The 19,601-nt window shown below is 41.9% G+C and overlaps 2 protein-coding genes and 1 long non-coding RNA gene across 3 annotated transcripts in view; 2 read left to right on the forward strand and 1 right to left on the reverse strand.

Moving 5' to 3' along the window:
- Positions 1-1,230, forward strand: part of LOC120433800 (microtubule-associated protein 11-like) — a 187,138-nt gene extending 185,908 nt beyond the window's left edge. The window contains exons 6-7 of the mRNA XM_039600696.1: positions 364-525; positions 1,028-1,230. Of these exons, the coding sequence (XP_039456630.1) occupies positions 364-417 (54 nt within the window). The 3' untranslated portion in view covers positions 418-525; positions 1,028-1,230. The remainder of the gene's footprint in view (positions 1-363; positions 526-1,027) is intronic.
- Positions 1-19,601, forward strand: part of LOC120439390 (zinc finger protein 771-like) — an 844,755-nt gene that overhangs the window by 621,982 nt on the left and 203,172 nt on the right. The gene's annotated exons all lie outside the window — the stretch shown is intronic.
- Positions 4,963-6,041, reverse strand: LOC120439399. The gene is made up of 3 exons (XR_005612625.1): positions 6,006-6,041; positions 5,710-5,886; positions 4,963-5,034 (listed from the first exon to the last, which is right to left on the reverse strand). It is a non-coding gene; the product is annotated as an uncharacterized LOC120439399 (long non-coding RNA).

The following is a 19,601-nucleotide window of genomic DNA, read 5'->3' on the forward strand; positions in this document are numbered from 1 at the left end:
GGTCAGGTGCTCCAAGGTGTCCCACCTGGAGGAAACCTTGGGGCTGACCCAAGACAAACTGGTAAGACTATATCTCTCTGCTGCCATGGAAACGACTTGGCGTTCCCCTGAATAAGCTGTGGGAGGAGACTGGAGACTTCTCTGCTTAGGTTGTTTCCAGATAAGAAGAAGAAGAAGATGGATGGAAATTCTTTTGAGTTATGTCAGATTTAAGCCAAATATATTTGTATAAAAGATTCACATAATAGATGATGCACTTTTTAGAGACGTTGTAGTAGTTGTGCAAGACTGGAGACGCATTTAAGACAATCTTTCATATTGCAGTCCACAATGATGTCTGTGATATCTTTGTTCATGGTCCAGGTCAGGCGCTATGGTGGAGCTCCAGACAACAACCTCTCCTGCAGGAACTGTTAATCGAGCCCCTCACCTGTCCCCCGATCCCAGCTTTGTTTCACTGGTAAAAATAGCCAAGAGAGAGTGTAAGGTGCTAGTGCTGGAATGAATCAAAGATGTACACAAAAGGTAGGAAACTGTGGTGCATGTACTGTTTAACATTACCTGTTTTATTTAGATGAGACATTAACCCCCTTCTGTAGTTTAAATACTGCATTGCACAATCAAAACGGACTGGCTCTTAATCACATGTTGTAAAAATAGGTCAAAACTTAAGAAGCTGGAGTGAAATACGTTTCATGTTACTTAATGTTCATGGTTAACATTCATCTTCTGGCTGTAGAAAAACAATTCAACAAGCTATCACGGGACTAAAGCAACACAACAGCCCAAAGAAGTGTTAGTAACCTTTGTCCAAGCTGACTGGAAGCAGCGGTTTGTTGAGAAGTAACTTTAGACCCCCTAAAATTAATTGGAATGAAATTTGTGTTTTGATTATTTGCCATCAAATGGATAGTGGTGAAAAATGTCCATCTATCAAAATGTACACAAATCTACTGCAAACTGGTCTAATGTTGGTACATTTCCTAGAAGCATTTTAAACTTCTTCTCACTCTGTTTCTCTGTTCAGGTGATCTGGACTGTGGGAGCTTATGACAAAAGCATCACTGTCCTGTGGCTGTGCTTCAACACAGAGCAGCCGTCAGATCTTTGTCTTCATCCCAAGAAGAAGCAACAATCATACTATAATAAATGCTAAAGATGGAGTCAGTGAATGAGGAATGAAACATGAATCAGAGGACTGGTGCTGATGAGATTCTGATGTGAGCTCAGGTTAGTGGAGGGATACTTCTGTTTGTTACGCTTCTATCTGATGACAAATTCCTCCATCACATCAACATTTTATTTACTTTAAAGATTTTCTTCACACCTTTTAAAAATGTTTGTTTTTGCTAAAACTGTTTAACTGTGTATCACTGTTATTCATACACGTCTCTGTTTATAGTTGAATCTGTTGGTTTCACTCGAGTTTCCTTTTAGGATCATCGAGTCAGGCTCAACAGCGTAAAGTAAGCTCCAGTATGTTTCATGTCTCACAATGTGGACGTGATAACAGAACTTTACGTTTTTGTAAAGAAATGTTTTTTGTTTTTGTTTTGTTTTGCATACTGTGCTGTCAACAAACCATAATGTCATCACGTTTCTATTTAACATGTCAAAGGTTTACAGCTGGATCTTGGCTTCTTGCCTCAAACTTAAAGGATTTATGTCTTAAACTATTCTTATGTCAGCCTCTATGGTTTGCACTGACACTGAGGGGCTAAAAGTTTAGTTTTATAATAGGATCTGAAAACTGCTTTTTCTGTGCAGTAGAAAATGAGCGATACTGTAGGAGGCTGACAGTTTAAAGAGGACGTACAGTGGGATGCAAACGATTGTGCAACCTTGTGAATAGTCATTATTTTCCCGTATAAATCGTTGGTTGTTACAATAATTATTGCACACTTCCTGTAAATCCAATAAACTTCATTTCACTTCTCAAATATCATTGTGTGTGTCTCCTATATGATATATTTAACTGACATTTTTAATTTATCAACCAATGATTTATACAGGAAAATAATCACTATTAACAAGGTTTCACAAACTTTTGCATCCCACTGTAACTCATTTTTATTGAGACTGAAGATGATTGCATGTGCGAGTGCATGTTTGGAGTCATTGCACTGGTGGTACCAATGTCTTTGCTCATAGCATTGTTATGATAATCATAGGCTTTCAGTTAAACAGCTGACATAACAGTTACAGGTATGTGCAGTGACTGTCAGGGTCAGATGATAATAATAATAATAATAATAATAATGGATTGGATTTATGTAGCGCTTTTCAAGACACCCAAAGCACTTTACAACTCCACTATTCATTCAGGCTCACATTCACACACTGGTGGAGGCAAACTACAGTTGTAGCCACAGCTGCTTTGGGGCAGACTGACAGAAGCGAGGCTGCCATATCGCGCCATCGGCCCCTCTGGCCATCACCAGTAGGCGGTAGGTGAAGTGTCTTGCCCAAGGTCTTGATGCATTCTCAATCATCCAGGAAAGTAAATCTCCAAAAGTTGAATCTGTTCATCTGGACGTAGCGTTTTGTGGGAGAAACGTTTCGTCACTCATCCAGGTGACTTCTTCAGTCTCAGCTGCAGGTTTCACTCTTATAAACAGTACATTTGCATAATGACTGAAACCAGCCCACTGAAGGAACAATGGGCTGGGAGGTCAGTTCCTTAATCATAATTATGCAAATTCTCATGACCATTGATCAACAACCACTGACCAAAACCCACTGATCAATAACCATGAGTACCATTCACAGAGAGTTGGGGAATGGCTGCAATCACAGCATTGTAAGATGGTGACAGATGCACCCTTAGGCCCCCTCCTCGATTCAGAGATGGTCTTTCCCTTTTCACGTAAATGGCCTCCAGGATGCTACATCCTCATCATTGAAAGAGTGTCCACTGGGCTGTAGGCGTAAATAGACTGCCGAGGTCGCTCTTCTGTGTTGTAGCCAGAGGTTGTTTGGTTTCCCCGATGTATAAATCCTGGCAATCCTCCTGCACTTAACAGCGTACACTATGTTTCTCTGTTTGTGTCGGGGGACCCGATCCTTGGGGTGGACCAATTTTTGGCGCAGCGTATTTTGGGGTTTAAAAGCCACAGAGACCCGGTGTTTAGAAAAAAAGGCGTCTCGCTCCGATACTCCTGACACATATGGGATCACTACAGGTTTTCACTTGGGCAGCGGTTGTCCTTCTCTCCTGGATCGGCTGGAGCTTTCTTTAGGTGTCTTTCCAGCTTTGACAAAAGTCCAGCTGGGATAACCACATTTACTCAGGGCCTTCTTGATGTGCTGTTCTTCTGCCTCCCTGGCCGCTGTGTCAGCCAAAATACGCTGCGCCAAAAACTGGTCCACCCCAAGGATCGGGGTATATATATATATGTATATATGTGTATGCTTGGCCCTAACTTATCGAAGATTAAAGAAAGTGGAATCGGCTGTTCAAACCCCCACAAGGCTGCCCGCTGGGATTGAATCGATGGGACGAGTGGTGAGTTCTCAAAATGGGCTCATTGAGTGCAGCACAGATAAGATCATGGAGAAGCTCACGGCTCTCCAACGGGAGATTGAGAGACCAGTGTCGGACTGTTAGAACAGCTTTGAAATTCATATGAGTTGTTCGCACTAAAGTAAAACCCAACTGTGTTCCCTTTCAGCTCAATGCGAAACACGTAATATTTTCTCTGAATACGAGACGATTCCGTTTTTTACAGGACGGTTGGCAACTCTACTAACTAACCTTATGAATAAAATAAAGTTCACTATCAGTAACATCATAGCACCCACCCAGCTGTATAGAAACTCCGTCATGCTAGCTAGTGCGCAGTACGAGTTATTGTAACTGACTGTAAAAAGTCAGCATAATGAAAATAAACTACACCTAAACCTGGTTTATATCTGACCCAGATAGACTGCAGGTCATAACTTCTCACCTGAAGTTCAGTTCACCTGACACTCGGACCGGCGGCCGCCTCGGTCTCTCTGCTCCTCCAGGGTTGCCGACCCCTGCTCTAAAGCATCTGATTTGGATTCCTGAGATCAAATATATTTTCCTTTGGCTTTGTTTTCTTCCCATTTGTGGCTTTAATGTAGTGTTACATCCTGTTTGTTTGCTTCCATCTGTACACATGTCCAGATTCACTGTTATGTTTCTATTCTTACATTGCTGTGTGATCACTGTTCCCTCTGCTGACTGATGTGACCTTTTGTATCTTACACTGATACTTGTCATATTTGTATCTGCGCCTAAAAGATAAAAAGTTTTCCATGCTAAAACACAGCTCCACCTCCTGCAGTTCTCCCTCTGAACCACTAGATGTCTCTGTTATCTAAATGAAGACGTGCAGCACAGCAACCACAGCAGCGCTCAGATCACACGTGTCCTGTTATTATGTATAAAAGCATGAAACAGGTGAGACAGGTGGGATCAATATTAATGTTGTGGAAATATATGAAAAAGCAACAAGAGTGAAAAAATTTTGTGTTTCTAGAAAGATCTTTCAGCTCATAGCTGCTCACAGACTGTATTTACAAGTGACAAACTGCAACTCTACAGTACATCTACAGTGTATATCAAATATATTCTGTATTCAAATCTATTGAGTGATGTTTGAAAGTCTTTCCAGGTGAGTTTGATCCAGGAGGGTCTGAAGCCAGAGTCAGACAGAGACTGTGCAGAGACTGTAGAAGGACAGAGCAGCAGCAGAGCCGTCCAGATACACTGAGATCCTCTGTCAGATCCAGAGGGACACACAGGGATGATGCTGGACTCTACATTGTGTCTGACAGTGGAGCTGTTCTCAGAGCAGTTCACTCTGCAGCACTGACAGTCATCTGCACTTCATTCCTCTGTCAGTCACTGCTGGATGAAGCTCTCCTCTCCACCTCCCAGTAACATGGCCCAGTCAGAGCGTCTCTACACACACACAGCTGCTGCTGCTTCAACCTCTCTGGATCATCAGGACACAGCTCCTCCTCTCTCAGCACACACACCGTCCTGTTTACCATCATCTCCTCCACCTGCAGAGAGAAGAAGGAAGAGCAGAGGAGATAAACGAGTGTTTCCAGAGACTCTTCATCAGCTGTCAGTCAGTGATGCAGCACATCCAGTATAAAGAGCAGCAGGGACTTCAGTGCTGGGACTGTACTAGGACTCATTGTTGCTTCACTTTTTCTAATCTTTGGATTTTTATTGAAGTTGATGAAAATGTTTTTCCCTCCTAGTTTGAGTTTGGACTTTCATTCATTAGAAGAACCTTGGTGTGTCCACTCTGAGCTCTGTAGGAACCCCAACAACAAGCCCAACAATCCAGATGGACGGTTCCAGCTGTTAACTGGAGGAATTCCATCCAAACATCTGCTCTCACTAAATTCTTCCTCACCTACAGACTGTGTTCTTCACTGCTTTAAACTTGGAAATGAATGCAGTCATTGGTCTGCGTGCTGCTCTGTTCAGAGAGCTGATTGGCTGTTGACAGTGTTTGATCAGAGTGCGTTAGCCGTTACTATGGTGACCATAAAGGTCAGAAACAGGAAGTGTTTGTGTCCAATCCTGAAGCCTGTCACCATTCTCCTCTCACAGCTTCACTGAGAAGCTGCAGCTTTACAGGAAACACTGGATCTTTGTTTCATACTGACTGTGTTTAGTACAATACTGCTGACAGCACCACCCACTCACTCCATCACTCTACTTACTCCAGAGTCTCCAGTCTGTAGTCTGGACTCTGCTTAAGATCAGACAGCTGCTTCACATCTGGATACAGCAGCTTGTTGTTGGAGCTCAGGTCCAGCTCTCTCAGATGGGAGGGGTTGGACTTCAGTGCTGCTGCCAGATAATCACAGCTGATCTTTGACAAACCACAGTCGATCAATCTGTATAAAGAATGAAAGATGTAAGTTTATTAGACAAAGTGTGAGCTTGAAATCAGTTTAGTGTCAGCACAACTTTCACATCATATTCATCTCAGCACAACTAAAACATGCTGACTGACCTCAGAGTTTCAAGTCCACATCCTGGACTCTCCAGGAAACCACACAGATGCTTCACTCCTGAATCCTGCAGCTTGTTGTTGATGCTCAGGTCCAGCTCTCTCAGATGGGAGGGGTTGGACTTCAGTGCTGCTGCCAGATAATCACAGCTGATCTCTGACAAACCACAGAAACTCAATCTGTATAAAGAATGAAAGATGTAAGTTTATTAGACAAAGTGCTTGAAATCATTCAGTGTTTCATCATCTGTTCAGAGCTGAAGAAGGTTCAGAATGTAGAAGTTTAGAAAATGGAAACTTCAAACAGCTGAAGCCAACAGGAAGCAGCTTCAAACAAACACAACAAGAGAAAAAACTCTGAATGTTTCATATTAAAGTCGTACATTTCTCATAAAAACAGGACAAAGACTTGAAAAAGTCGTGTTTTTCCTTCCAGGAACCACATGGCTTCACTTTTAAAGGTGAAGTGTGAAAGAAATGGACATATTTGAAGTCCAACACCTTTTTCCAGTCACATTATTAAAGCAGACAAACTACAAGCTCATTTTCATTCCAACAAGTCATCTTCTGACCTGGACTAACTGAAAGAACATCACACACTCATTTGCTTCCAGCACACAAACATCTACTGTCATTATTGTCACCAAACTCTGTGGATCCTTTATTGCAAATTCAAATGGGATCAAATGGTCAGACAAAAGAGGGTTATGAGGAAATATGATGAAATGTTGTGTATTAGCAGCAAGTTATTGAATCATTTTCCTCAGAAACCAAACAAAATGATTGACAAACATGTTTTTACAAACTCAGTGTTGGACTTGGATCAGCAGGATAAGCTGATGTTTAAAGGCATTTGAGTCTCGCTGTATGAGAGTCCAGTTATTCCTCAATATTTATGGATGATGTTCTTTCAGTGTTGCACTTTGTAGACGCTCCCTGAGCCTCACAGCCAGCTGCACATGGACCAGCTGACATTACCCAGCATTAGAGGCGGCTGTAAAAAAATGGATTTTCCTATTTAAATGGTTTTAATTTGAATAAAGCGATGTTGATTCATTCAATCCTGAATGGATTTTTAATATAAATGTATTTTGCCAGAATCTCAGGTTAAAGCTCCCAAAAGTATTTCAACAACAACCAAACAGATAAAACAGTAAATGAGAGCAGCTAAACACACAAAGATGGAAACACAGAGTGTCAAGGGATTTCAGGATTTTGGGATTTTTATTATGTTATGCTTAAAAGTACGTTTCATTATCTAAATGTATCTAAATGTGTTTGCTCTTTCAGTATTCAGCTTAAATGGGGAAGTTACACTCTGTGCAGACTCAACAGGAAGCCTGCACGCAGCACAGTTCTATTTTATCTCTTCCTGTACGTGCTATGAATAAAGCTATGAATAAAGGCTTCTTTTATTGCAGGGTGCGAGTCTCCCTGAGTCTCGCCCGTGTACATGTTAACCTGTCTGAGCGTTTTTATTCTGACCTGGGTTGCAATACAGGAAAAACTCCTGACATTTCTTGGTCCTTCGAGCCGGATGGGACACAGCACTTTTGTGTGACCCCACAGGAAAACCTCATCGAGTCCTGACGTCGTGAGAAGCCCACGCTGAAGTCTGTCGACAGCTCCTGTCCAGGTACAGGATAAAGACCAGAAGCGTGAATTCGGGTTCTGGCCAGCATTTTTAAAAGTGGTCCACGGCGGTGGGGGTCGATGAGGTAGACCTGAGAGACCGGCAGTGAATCAGCAACCAGGTGAATATTAACACTCTGAGACACCTCGCGTAAAACGTATAGGCTCGCCCAGAGGGGCTGGTAGCATTTTAAAATAAAGATAGAGCTCGTCTGGGACTGGTAGCTGCCCCGTAGTGGGTAAAGGTAGCGCGCGTATATGAAGGTATTGTTTTGTTTTTGTATTGTTTTATTTTTGTTGGTGGAATAAGTTGATTTTACAGCACAATAAGGAGGCTGAACTATTCCACTATTTTGTTTACTGTAGGCCACCCAAGTACTGGTGAAAAGAGAGAAACAGGTCGTGTTTCATCACGTAAAGCTGACACCGCTTTCAAGAATAGCTTTCTCTTTGTCTTTATATTTCTCTTTGTCTTTATATTTCTCTTTGTCTTTGTAAGTGCCCTTTCTCACTGTCCCTTTTCCCTTCTGTTTTTCTTTTCCTTCCTCTCTTTCTTTCTCCCTTTCCTATCCCCCAGTCATGTCTGTCCCATCTGTAACAACTGAAAATAAAATAAATAATAACAACAAAGTTTGATCAAATGGACCAATACGGCAATGCCATGATGATCCATTTGGCAGAATAAATCCATTTGGTATCCTTGTTGGTCTTCAGACAACAATTCTGACGGCTAAAGAACCAAATGGGACAGACAAAAAAAACAAAAAACAAAAAAAACAAAACAAAGAATAGCTTGAAAGTAGAAGGCCGTGTCAACTACCTCTCTCGATTCTCGTGCCAGAGAAGGTGCCGCAGTTGTGTAGTTGTAAAGGATTAAAATGGGTAACGAAGCTTCAAAACTCACTGCTGACGAGCAGTGGTTAGAGGAAAAATGTCCAGGCCCCGGACAAATTAGTGCATGTAGATGGAGAAATCCAAAGAAAACCTAAATGTCCCACGTGGGAGGGAAAATGTATAACTAAATTATAAGAAACCCTCCAAGCAGAAATAAATACTGAAAAGGATCCTAAAAAGAAAACAAAGAGTACACAAGAGTTGTAATATTTTAAAGCATGGAAAGAGGAATGTAGTGGAATAAACAAAAGGTTAAATTAAATTAGAGCTTATCAAATGTATTCAAACTGATAATAGAAGGATAACAACCTGTAAACCGGTATTAACAATGAAACATAGTTGGCAGGACGACCGTGCCTAGAATGAATAGAATGCATGAAACCAGATAATTCACACGAAAATATATCAAATAAAAAAGAGAGATGCATAAGGTATATTAAGGCTGTGTCATTGTTCAGCCAAAGAAAGTGTGTCTCCAGCTTGGGAAGGTGTGAAGTTGCAGATTCACACAGACCCGTGATGGATACATAATAAAATATAAAATAATAAACTATTGTATATTAGTAGTAAAGTAGTGAAGTAGTGTATTGTAATATACTCTTGCTGTTATAAAAAAGGAGAAACAATACAATGATAACATTAATAATGACATACTATTAATAGGAAGAGGCACCTCAGTCAGTTATGATGCGAGGTGGAAGATTGTTAAAAGTAGTCTGACTCAAGCTTAAGGTTTGCTCAAACTCAGTACAATGATATAGGAGATGAAGAAAATAAGGAAATAACTACACTAATCAGGTGCATAGAGACACTTGACCTGCTTGTAAACCTGTCATCTTAGATGAGACTTTGTTAAGATGAAGAGCAAACCTATACTAACAACTAATGAGCCAAACCCTGTATACAACAGCTAAAGCTACAAGATTGAGAAGCTGAATTAAATAAACATGTGGACACTACCAAGCTAATGAGGAGCGGTGACGCGCGTGGAGATTGTTGCTTTCGGTTTAGGATTATTGAGCTTTATAACTATTGTTTGCAAAATGTTGCTAAATGCCTGTGACTGAGATGCTGGTTTTGCTCACTACAATCGTATAAATAGAGTTTGAATTCATTACTGTGGATGTACAGTAAGTGACCACTATATATCTTTCAGTAGTAACCTCTCTTGAGGTCACTACTGATGCCGGTGTGTTTTAGTTTTTACTCCAGTTTATGTGTGTGCTGTGAGAATGATTAGAGGTTTCAGTTGTTTTTGTTTTGACTTGCTCTTTCTGAAAAGCATGTCTGAAATACTCGTATGAAAGTATATTTTGAGTGATTTTAACTGTGTGAATGCTGTGAGTAGTGGGTTTTGAGTGATTGGGTGTGATTTGTACAAAAATAATAAAAAAAATAAGTAATAATAACACTACAAAGGTTCATAGTAGAGTGAGTGAACAAGTGGAAGTTTGAGAGGAAAGGCAGTGTGTGTGATGATTCCTGATGTCTGAAAGGGCTCTATTTAGAAGTGTGAGCGTGACATAAAGGTGTTGGTTTTAGATCAAGATTTAGTAGAATTAAAGAGGGTTTACAGACTATGAATACAAAGAAAAACAAAAGAGTTCGATTAGTCTGCAGAAACAGGAAATATGTGTGCCTGTGGTGTGTCAAGACAGCTCACAGAGAGAAACAGACGAGTTAAACTCTAAGAAGATGAAGCGAATGAATGTTTTAGGAAAAGTAATGATAATTATATTAATTGTATGCTTTAGTGTGTCAATACAGGTGGATTTCTCTCAACCTGGAACCTCGAGTACAGCGTCAAAAGCATAGATTAATTGGGAAAAGTGCGAAAGTAGAGAATACAGGGTATAATTGGGTTGAAATTGAAGGCTGAACTCATGATTGTTTAGAGATGTCCGCCATGTCATAAACAAAAGAAGGCAAAATAATGACAGAAATAATTGACAACTATATTAATGAACAGACAACACATACACAAATTGTTATATGTGAAATTATTTTTGGAAAGAGTCAGAAGTGAGATAGTTTAGAACTCAGTGATAAGATGCAAGAATTAAACCTTATTGTAACAAACACTTGCAATGGAGAAAGCAGCTTACACTCAATTAATATGAATGCAAAGCCTTGATGCCATAGGCAATTTGTTTTGTTTTTGTTTATTTGTTTTGTAAGTTTGGAAAACAAATTTGTGATCATACTTGTGGATCACAGTGACACATAATGATTTGGGCATATGATTTGTTGATGCCTAGTTTTAGAGCTGTGAGTTATGAACTGTAAGCAATGCAAGGTTTTTCCCAACTTAGAAGTTTGGCACATGCCAGACAACTTTCTTATGTAGGCATTTTGCTTTCACAGTCACACATCAGGATTGAAAAGTGTGGACAGTTAAACCCCAGCACACTTCCCCCTACTTTGCAAGATGGTGACGCACACTGCTGTATAAAGGAGCTAGGAAGCTAGATGAGGAAACAAAACCACGCGCTGACCTTCACAGCACCCCACAGGCTGGTTTCGTTAATATCTTTGTAGACGGTTCAGCGTCCAAAAGTAGCCTTGGGCGGAACTGTGTAGGTTATCCCGTAACCACAGTAGACACCATTTTAGAAGCAAAAGCACTAACTTCCTCACACTCTGCACAGAGCGCTGTTCTGTGCAGCTCTTCAGGCTGTTAAACGTGCCTGTCAACTGCATGAGGGACAGGGCCAAAGCCAGTATGGCTTTGCAGCTGTGCATCATTTTGCAAAAATTTGGCAGAATAGAGGGATGATTACTTCTACTGGCAACCCAGTGCAACATGGAAATCTTTTAAAGGCACTGTTGGAAGTGATAATGTTGCCAAAACAGTTAGCATTATGTAAATGTGCTGCACACCAGAAAGGCAACTCAGAGGTCATTAAAGGCAATAACTTTGCAGATCAAGCAGCAAAAGCAGCAGCACAACAAACTGTAGACACATTAATGTCTGACTCCTCAATGCAAATACCACTTGATGTGCTTATAAACGAACAGAAAGCCGCACCAACTAGAGAAAAAAAGAAGTGGTTAAAATGTGGAGCACGGCTAGATATTGATTTGATGACTTGTAATGGCAAACCAATACTACCAAAGTCCCTACACAAATCAGCAGCATTATTGACACACGGTTTCAATCATGTGTCAACAGGAGGGAGGGGTGGTAGATAAATTTCGGAAATTTGTCAGAATATGCATGATTTGCCAGAAACATAATGTGCATAATGCACACCACCTCATCCTTTTCATACAATCCACATGGATTTTATTGAGCTAAATGAATGCCAAGGCTCAAAATAGGCTCTAGTGGTCATAGACGTATTCTCAAAATGGCCAGAAATCCTGAAGCTGCAGGTTTCATCTGTCTCCAACCAAAACTGAGTGAACCAGCAGCAAAAGAAGATCCAAACTACGCTTTACGTTTGATGAACATCGTCATGAATTCTCTCCGACTTTGACCTTTACTTCCTGCACAGCTCTCTCTCTCTCAGTGTACTTCAAGAACAGTTTACCTTCAAAAATCTGTTTTCTGCATTATTCACTGCTTATTACGCACCAGTCTGCTGTTGTGTTCACTGCTGTCGGCCTCCGAAAACAAAGCCTCATTTCTGCTGTTCAATACTGAAGAAATTGAAACCTTTTAAAATGATGACAGATTACAAACTGTCAGCTGTGTCTGTAATCAAACCTCTGTAACTTTGCTTCACTTCAGCAGCATCAGCTCATGTTCACATGTTGATTCATGGTTTGGTTCAGTTTTTGATCGACTGCAGAATATTTTGAAGGTTATCTGCTATAAAAAGCCAGAAGAGGAAAATCTGCTTCATGTGTTTCTGTTTGATCCTCAGTGACTTTGACACAAAGGCCTCTGCTGTGATGATCACACCTCTGATCAAGTCTCACAGTGTCAGCTTTGTTTTTATACATATGGATATGTGCTGATAAATGATCAGAATTAGAATATTTCCCACTGTCTGCTGTGTGCCGTGACCTTTGAACTGCTAAAGCGAGTCAGCTGTGGATTATTCATTGTTGTGTCTGATACTTAGAACTGTGAGGAAGAACACTACACAGTTAATCAGGGTCCCTCTCTCTGAATCAGGAAAGGTGGGCAGGCAGCGTGTGGGCATGCGGGCCATACGTTGAGTCTCACTGTTTGAAATGTGAACATTGTTCTGCTGCAGTCAATGGACTAAACCAGAGAAGAAGAAAACAGACTTTACCATGAAGATCCTCAGTGTGGATCAGTATAATATCAGCCTGATGTCTGCAGTTTAGTGTCAGCACAACTTTCACATCATATTCATCTCAGCACAACTAAAACATGCTGACTGACCTCAGAGTTTCAAGTCCACATCCTGGACTCTCCAGGAAACCACACAGATGCTTCACTCCTGAATCCTGCAGCTTGTTGTTGGAGCTCAGGTCCAGCTCTCTCAGATGGGAGGGGTTGGACTTCAGTGCTGCTGCCAGATAATCACAGCTGATCTCTGACAAACCACAGTCGATCAATCTGTATAAAGAATGAAAGATGTAAGTTTATTAGACAAAGTGTGAGCTTGAAATCATTCAGTGTTTCATCATCTGTTCAGAGCTGAAGAAGGTTCAGAATGTAGAAGTTTAGAAAATGGAAACTCCAAACAGCTGAAGCCAACAGGAAGCAGCTTCAAACAAACACAACAAGAGAAAAACTCTGAATGTTTCACATTAAAGTCGTACATTTCTCATAAAAACAGGACAAAGACTTGAAAAAGTCGTGTTTTTCCTTCCAGGAACCACATGGCTTCACTTTTAAAGGTGAAGTGTGAAAGAAATGGACATATTTGAAGTCCAACACCTTTTTCCAGTCACATGATTAAAGCAGACAAACTACAAGCTCATTTTCATTCCAACAAGTCATCTTCTGACCTGGACTAACAACACTGGTCTCTATGTGCAGCTGGCTGTGAGACCAGTGCTCAGGGAGCGCGTCTACAAAGTGCAACACTGAAAGAACATCACACACTCATTTGCTTCCAGCACTTTCACACAAACATCTACTGTTATTATTGTCACCAAACTCTGTGGATCCTTTATTGCAAATTCAAATGGGATCAAATGGTCAGACAAAAGAGGGTTATGAGGAAATATGATGAAATGTTGTGTATTAGCAGCAAGTTATTGAATCATTTTCCTCAGAAACCAAACAAAATGATTGACCAACATGTTTTTACAAACTCAGTGTTGGACTTGGATCAGCAGGATAAGCTGATGTTTAAAGGCATTTGAGTCTCGCTGTATGAGAGTCCAGTTATTCCTCTATATTTATGGATGATGTTCTTTCAGTGTTGCACTTTGTAGACGCTCCCTGAGCCTCACAGCCAGCTGCACATGGACCAGCTGACATTACCCAGCATTAGAGGCGGCTGTAAAAAAATGGATTTTCCTATTTAAATGGTTTTAATTTGAATAAAGCGATGTTGATTCATTCAATCCTGAATGGATTTTTAATATAAATGTATTTTGCCAGAATCTCAGGTTAAAGCTCCCAAAAGTATTTCAACAACAACCAAACAGGTAAAACAGTAAATGAGAGCAGCTAAACACACAAAGATGGAAACACAGAGCGTGGATCGTTCACTCGACGGCACGTACACGGACACGCCGTCGGGGCTGAAAGTGGACAGCTCACAGATCCTGAAGCTGCAGGTTTCATCTGTCTCCAACCAAAACTGAGTGAACCAGCAACAAAAGAAGATCCAAACTACGCTTTACGTTTGATGAACATCGTCATGAATTCTCTCTGACTTTGACCTTTACTTCCTGCACAGCTCTCTCTCTCTCAGTGTACTTCAAGAACAGTTTACCTTCAAAAATCTGTTTTCTGCATTATTCACTGCTTATTACGCACCAGTCTGCTGTTGTGTTCACTGCTGTCGGCCTCCGAAAACAAAGCCTCATTTCTGCTGTTCAATACTGAAGAAATTGAAACCTTTTAAAATGATGACAGATTACAAACTCTCAGCTGTGTCTGTAATCAAACCTCTGTAACTTTGCTTCACTTCAGCAGCATCAGCTCATGTTCACATGTTGATTCATGGTTTGCTTCAGTTTTTGATGGACTGCAGAATATTTTGAAGGTTATCTGCTATAAAAAGCCAGAAGAGGAAAATCTGCTTCATGTGTTTCTGTTTGATCCTCAGTGACTTTGACACAAAGGCCTCTGCTGTGATGATCACACCTCTGATCAAGTCTCACAGTGTCAGCTTTGTTTTTATACATATGGATATGTGCTGATAAATGATCAGAATTAGAATATTTCCCACTGTCTGCTGTGTGCCGTGACCTTTGACCTGCTAAAGAGAGTCAGCTGTGGATTATTCATTGTTGTGTCTGATACTTAGAACTGTGAGGAAGAACACTACACAGTTAATCAGGGTCCCCTCTCTCTGAATCAGGAAAGGTGGGCAGGCCGGGTGTGGGCCGCGGGCCATACGTTGAGTCTCACTGTTTGAAATGTGAACATTGTTCTGCTGCAGTCAATGGACTAAACCAGAGAAGAAGAAAACAGACTTTACCATGAAGATCCTCAGTGTGGATCAGTATAATATCAGCCTGATGTCTGCAGTTTAGTGTCAGCACAACTTTCACATCATATTCATCTCAGCACAACTAAAACATGCTGACTGACCTCAGAGTTTCAAGTCCACATCCTGGACTCTCCAGGAAACCACACAGATGCTTCACTCCTGAATCCTGCAGCTTGTTCTTGTAGCTCAGGTCCAGCTCTCTCAGATGGGAGGGGTTGGACTTCAGTGCTGCTGCCAGATAATCACAGCTGATCTCTGACAAACCACAGCTCTCCAATCTGTATAAAGAATGAAAGATGTAAGTTTATTAGACAAAGTGTGAGCTTGAAATCATTCAGTGTTTCATCATGAAACTGTGCAGTTTCAGACTATATGTCCTGATGCAGCCAGTTGGATTTTGGAGATTTGAATCTCTGTTCTGTGACTAAGTCCTTGAATCATTTCTTCCAGTTGGTCCAACAAGACAGACTAAGTGTTGGACATGTGTTGTGGCTCCATTAGGGGAGCTTCTAAATGTGATGTGATGGCCCCTCTGGGTCTGTCAGGTCACAGCACTGAAGAGAGCTCAAACTGGGCACACAGTGGTTCCAGTCTGGACCAAAGACTCTATACTGGGACTGAGGGACTGCTTTGACTGCACCCACTGGGACTTTTTAAAGGCTCATGTTCTCACTTAGATCATCGATTTCTACTGACATTTCTTTCTGGGGAAAATGGGGATTACTTTGAAAACAGGAAGTATTTTCCCCAATAAGCAGCCCTGGATTAGTAAATCACTCCAATATGTTCTCAGGCAGAAGAAGCTGTCTTGTTATGAAGGAGAGAAGAAAAAGATTGAGGCACAGAAACGTGTTGAAAGAGAGATAAAGCAGCTAAAATCAGGTGTAAAAGTAAAGCAGAGGATGAGCTGAATAAAGGACACTCAAGGCTGGCTTGGAAAGGAATGAAGTCCATGGTGGGGATGCAGAACAAGGCGCAAAGATGAATGTGATGCTGAATCAGCAGAAGACTTGGACTCATTGGATTCCAGCTTTGATATCATTGATTTCAATGAAGAGCTTTGTGATTGTAGCAAAGGGCTGGTAGCTCTGAGAGTCCCACTGATGAGGTGTTTGTGTGGAAATCTCTTAGTGGGACCAAAGAGAGAAAAAGCCCTGGTCCTGATGCTGTGGGAGGGAAATGATTGAAGTGTGCTGTGAGGAACTGACTGGGAGATTTTCACACATTTTCCAGTCCTCCTTGGAACAACAGGACCTCAACAGCTACAGGCCGGTGGCTCTGACATCCCACCTGATGAAGACCCTGGAGCGGCTGGTCCTGGCTCAGCTTCGGCGCCTTGTGAGCTCATCACTGGACCCACTTCAGTTTGCCTACCAGCCTGGCATTGGAGCGGATGATGCCATCATTCACCTCCTACATCGTTCCCTCGCTCACCTGGAGACCGCTGGGAGCACTGTGAGAATCATGTTCTTTGATTTCTCCAGTGCCTTCAACACTATTCTTCCCTCGGTTCTGAAGGACAAGCTGGAGAACTCTGGGTGGACCATCACCTCACTACCTGGATTTTGGACTACCTCACCGACCCGACCACAGTATGTGAGGACTCAGGGCTGTGTGTCGGACAGGGTCGTCTGCAGTCACGGGGCCCCACAGGGAACGGTTCTGGCTCCGTTCCTCTTCACCATCTACACTGCAGACTTCTCCCACAACTCCACCCAGTGCTTCCTGCAGAAGTTCTCTGATGACTCTGCAATAGTCGGCCTCATCACTGATGGGGACGACAAGGAGTACAGAGGACTGACTCAGGACTTTGTGGACTGGTGCCAGCTGAACTACCTCCAGATCAACGCCAGTAAAACCAAGGAGCTGGTGGTAGACTTCCGCAGGCACAAACATCCTCCACTGCAACCACTGAACATCCAAGGTATGGACATTGAGGCTGTGGACAGCTACAGGTACCTTGGTGTTCATCTGAACAACAAACTGGACTGGACTCATAACTCAGACGCCCTCTACAGGAAAGGGCAGAGCAGACTGTACCTGCTGCGGAGACTCAGGTCGTTTGGAGTGGAGGGCCCACTCCTGAAGACCTTCTATGACTCTGTGGTGGCCTCAGCCATCTTTTATGGTGTGGTCTGCTGGGGGGGCAGCATCTCTGCTGGGGACAGGAAGAGACTGAACAGGCTGATCCGAAGGGCCAGCTCTGTTCTAGGACGCCCTCTGGACCCAGTGGAGGTGGTGAGTGACAGGAGAATGGTGGCTAAGCTGTCATCCCTGTTGGACAACATCTCCCACCCCATGCATGAGACTGTGACAGCACTGAGCAGCTCCTTCAGTGGGAGACTGCGGCACCACGGTGTGGGACGGAGAGATTTCGCAGGTCTTTCCTCCCCACTGCTGTCAGACTCCACAACAAAGACTTTTGCAGCTGATCAAACACACAAACCCACACATGTGCAATAAGACTGCTATACGTGCAATTCTTCTTCTGACGAAGTTGTGTTTTTGTATTTTCCTACTCAGTTGTATATAGTATTTGTATTTCTATTTTATTCTATTGTATATATTATTCTATTCTATTTTATTCTATTGTATATAGTATTTTATTTTATTTTATTGTATTTTATTGCATTCCAGTGTTTTCTAATTTCTGCTACATAACTTTGCACTTTTGCTGTAACAAAACAAATTTCCCACCTGTGGGACTAATAAAGGCCATCTTATCTTATCTTATCTTAAGTTCCCAGCATATGGAAACAAAGGTTAAGTGTCCTATGGCACTCAGTGATGATGGTGCTGTGGCCCCACCACCTCCACCTCTTTGTAAAGGAACTAAGTGTAATCTGAAGCTTCAAATGGAACTAAGACTTCCTCCACTAGGTGGCAGTGTCTGATGAGAAAGTGTTAGTGGAGCTGGCCTGGAGTCAGAAACAGGAAGATGCAGGATTTGGGCTGAAATGGGGAAAAGTGGTTCGCACTAGTGCCTTAAAGCAAGAAGGTTGTAGGTTGAAGCTTGTTGGCCTTTCTGTGGAGGTTGGATGTTCTCCCACAGTCCAATGAAATGCTGCTTAGGTTCATTGGTGCTTCTAAATTGGCTGTAGGTGTGGATGTGAGAGAGTGCTTCTCTCTCTGTTGGCCCTGTGATGGACTGCTCACCTGTGCAGGTGGACCACGCCTCTTGCCCTATGACAGCTAGGGCACAGGCTGCAGCCCTGTGAGCCTCAGCTGAATAAACAGTTAGCAAAATGATCCATAGATGGCCTGAAATCCCCAGTTAGCAGTTTGGTAGATAGCTATGACATGCTAATCCCATCCAGCAGCTGTATTCTACCTGTAAGCTGATCCCTGCTGAGCCAAAGCACTTTTTCAGATACAAATTACAACCTTTAATAGAAACCTATTGGTCAGCATCTTATTAGCCTGCTGTTAGCTTCATTCCACAGAAAACTGAGAGAAACTAACAGAGTTGATAAAGAATAAAGAGAAATGTGCTGATTTAAAGCCTTTGAAGTGCTTCAGATGATCTCTGTCCACTTCTGTCCACTCATTCATTCATGTAAGCTTCTAATGCAGCTTTGATCTTCACAGTCTGCTTCATGAAACTCATTCTAACCCTGAATGTCAGAGTGTTCCTCCTTCTCTTTCCCATCATTCATGCTGGCAGTGGAGGAGATTTGGATGTTGGACTGTGTTTTGGATGATGTGTGTATGTTTGTGTTGGACTGCTGTCTGTAAAGCAAACACACATTTTGCTTTGGATTTCAGTGTCACACAGACTTTAAGGTGGAATGAAGAGTTGGAGAGTTTCACAGTGAATTATCCAGTGGACGATTTTCTTCTTCTTCTTCAGGTTTGAAATGTGAACATTGTTCTGCTGCAGTCAATGGACTAAACCAGAGAAGAAGAAAACAGACTTTACCATGAAGATCCTCAGTGTGGATCAGTATAATATCAGCCTGATGTCTGCAGTTTAGTGTCAGCACAACTTTCACATCATATTCATCTCAGCACAACTAAAACATGCTGACTGACCTCAGAGTTTCAAGTCCACATCCTGGACTCTCCAGGAAACCACACAGATGCTTCACTCCTGAATCCTGCAGCTTCTTGTTGGAGCTCAGGTTCAGCTCTCTCAGATGGGAGGGGTTGGACTTCAGTGCTGCTGCCAGATAATCACAGCTGATCTCTGACAAACCACAGAAACTCAATCTGTATAAAGAATGAAAGATGTAAGTTTATTAGACAAAGTGTGAGCTTGAAATCATTCAGTGTTTCATCATCTGTTCAGAGCTGAAGAAGGTTCAGAATGTAGAAGTTTAGAAAATGGAAACTCCAAACAGCTGAAGCCAACAGGAAGCAGCTTCAAACAAACACAACAAGAGAAAAAACTCTGAATGTTTCACATTAAAGTCGTACATTTCTCATAAAAACAGGACAAAGACTTGAAAAAGTCGTGTTTTTCCTTCCAGGAACCACATGGCTT

This window comes from Oreochromis aureus, linkage group 3, assembly GCF_013358895.1.
Source record: "Oreochromis aureus strain Israel breed Guangdong linkage group 3, ZZ_aureus, whole genome shotgun sequence".
Classification (NCBI taxonomy): domain Eukaryota; kingdom Metazoa; phylum Chordata; class Actinopteri; order Cichliformes; family Cichlidae; genus Oreochromis; species Oreochromis aureus.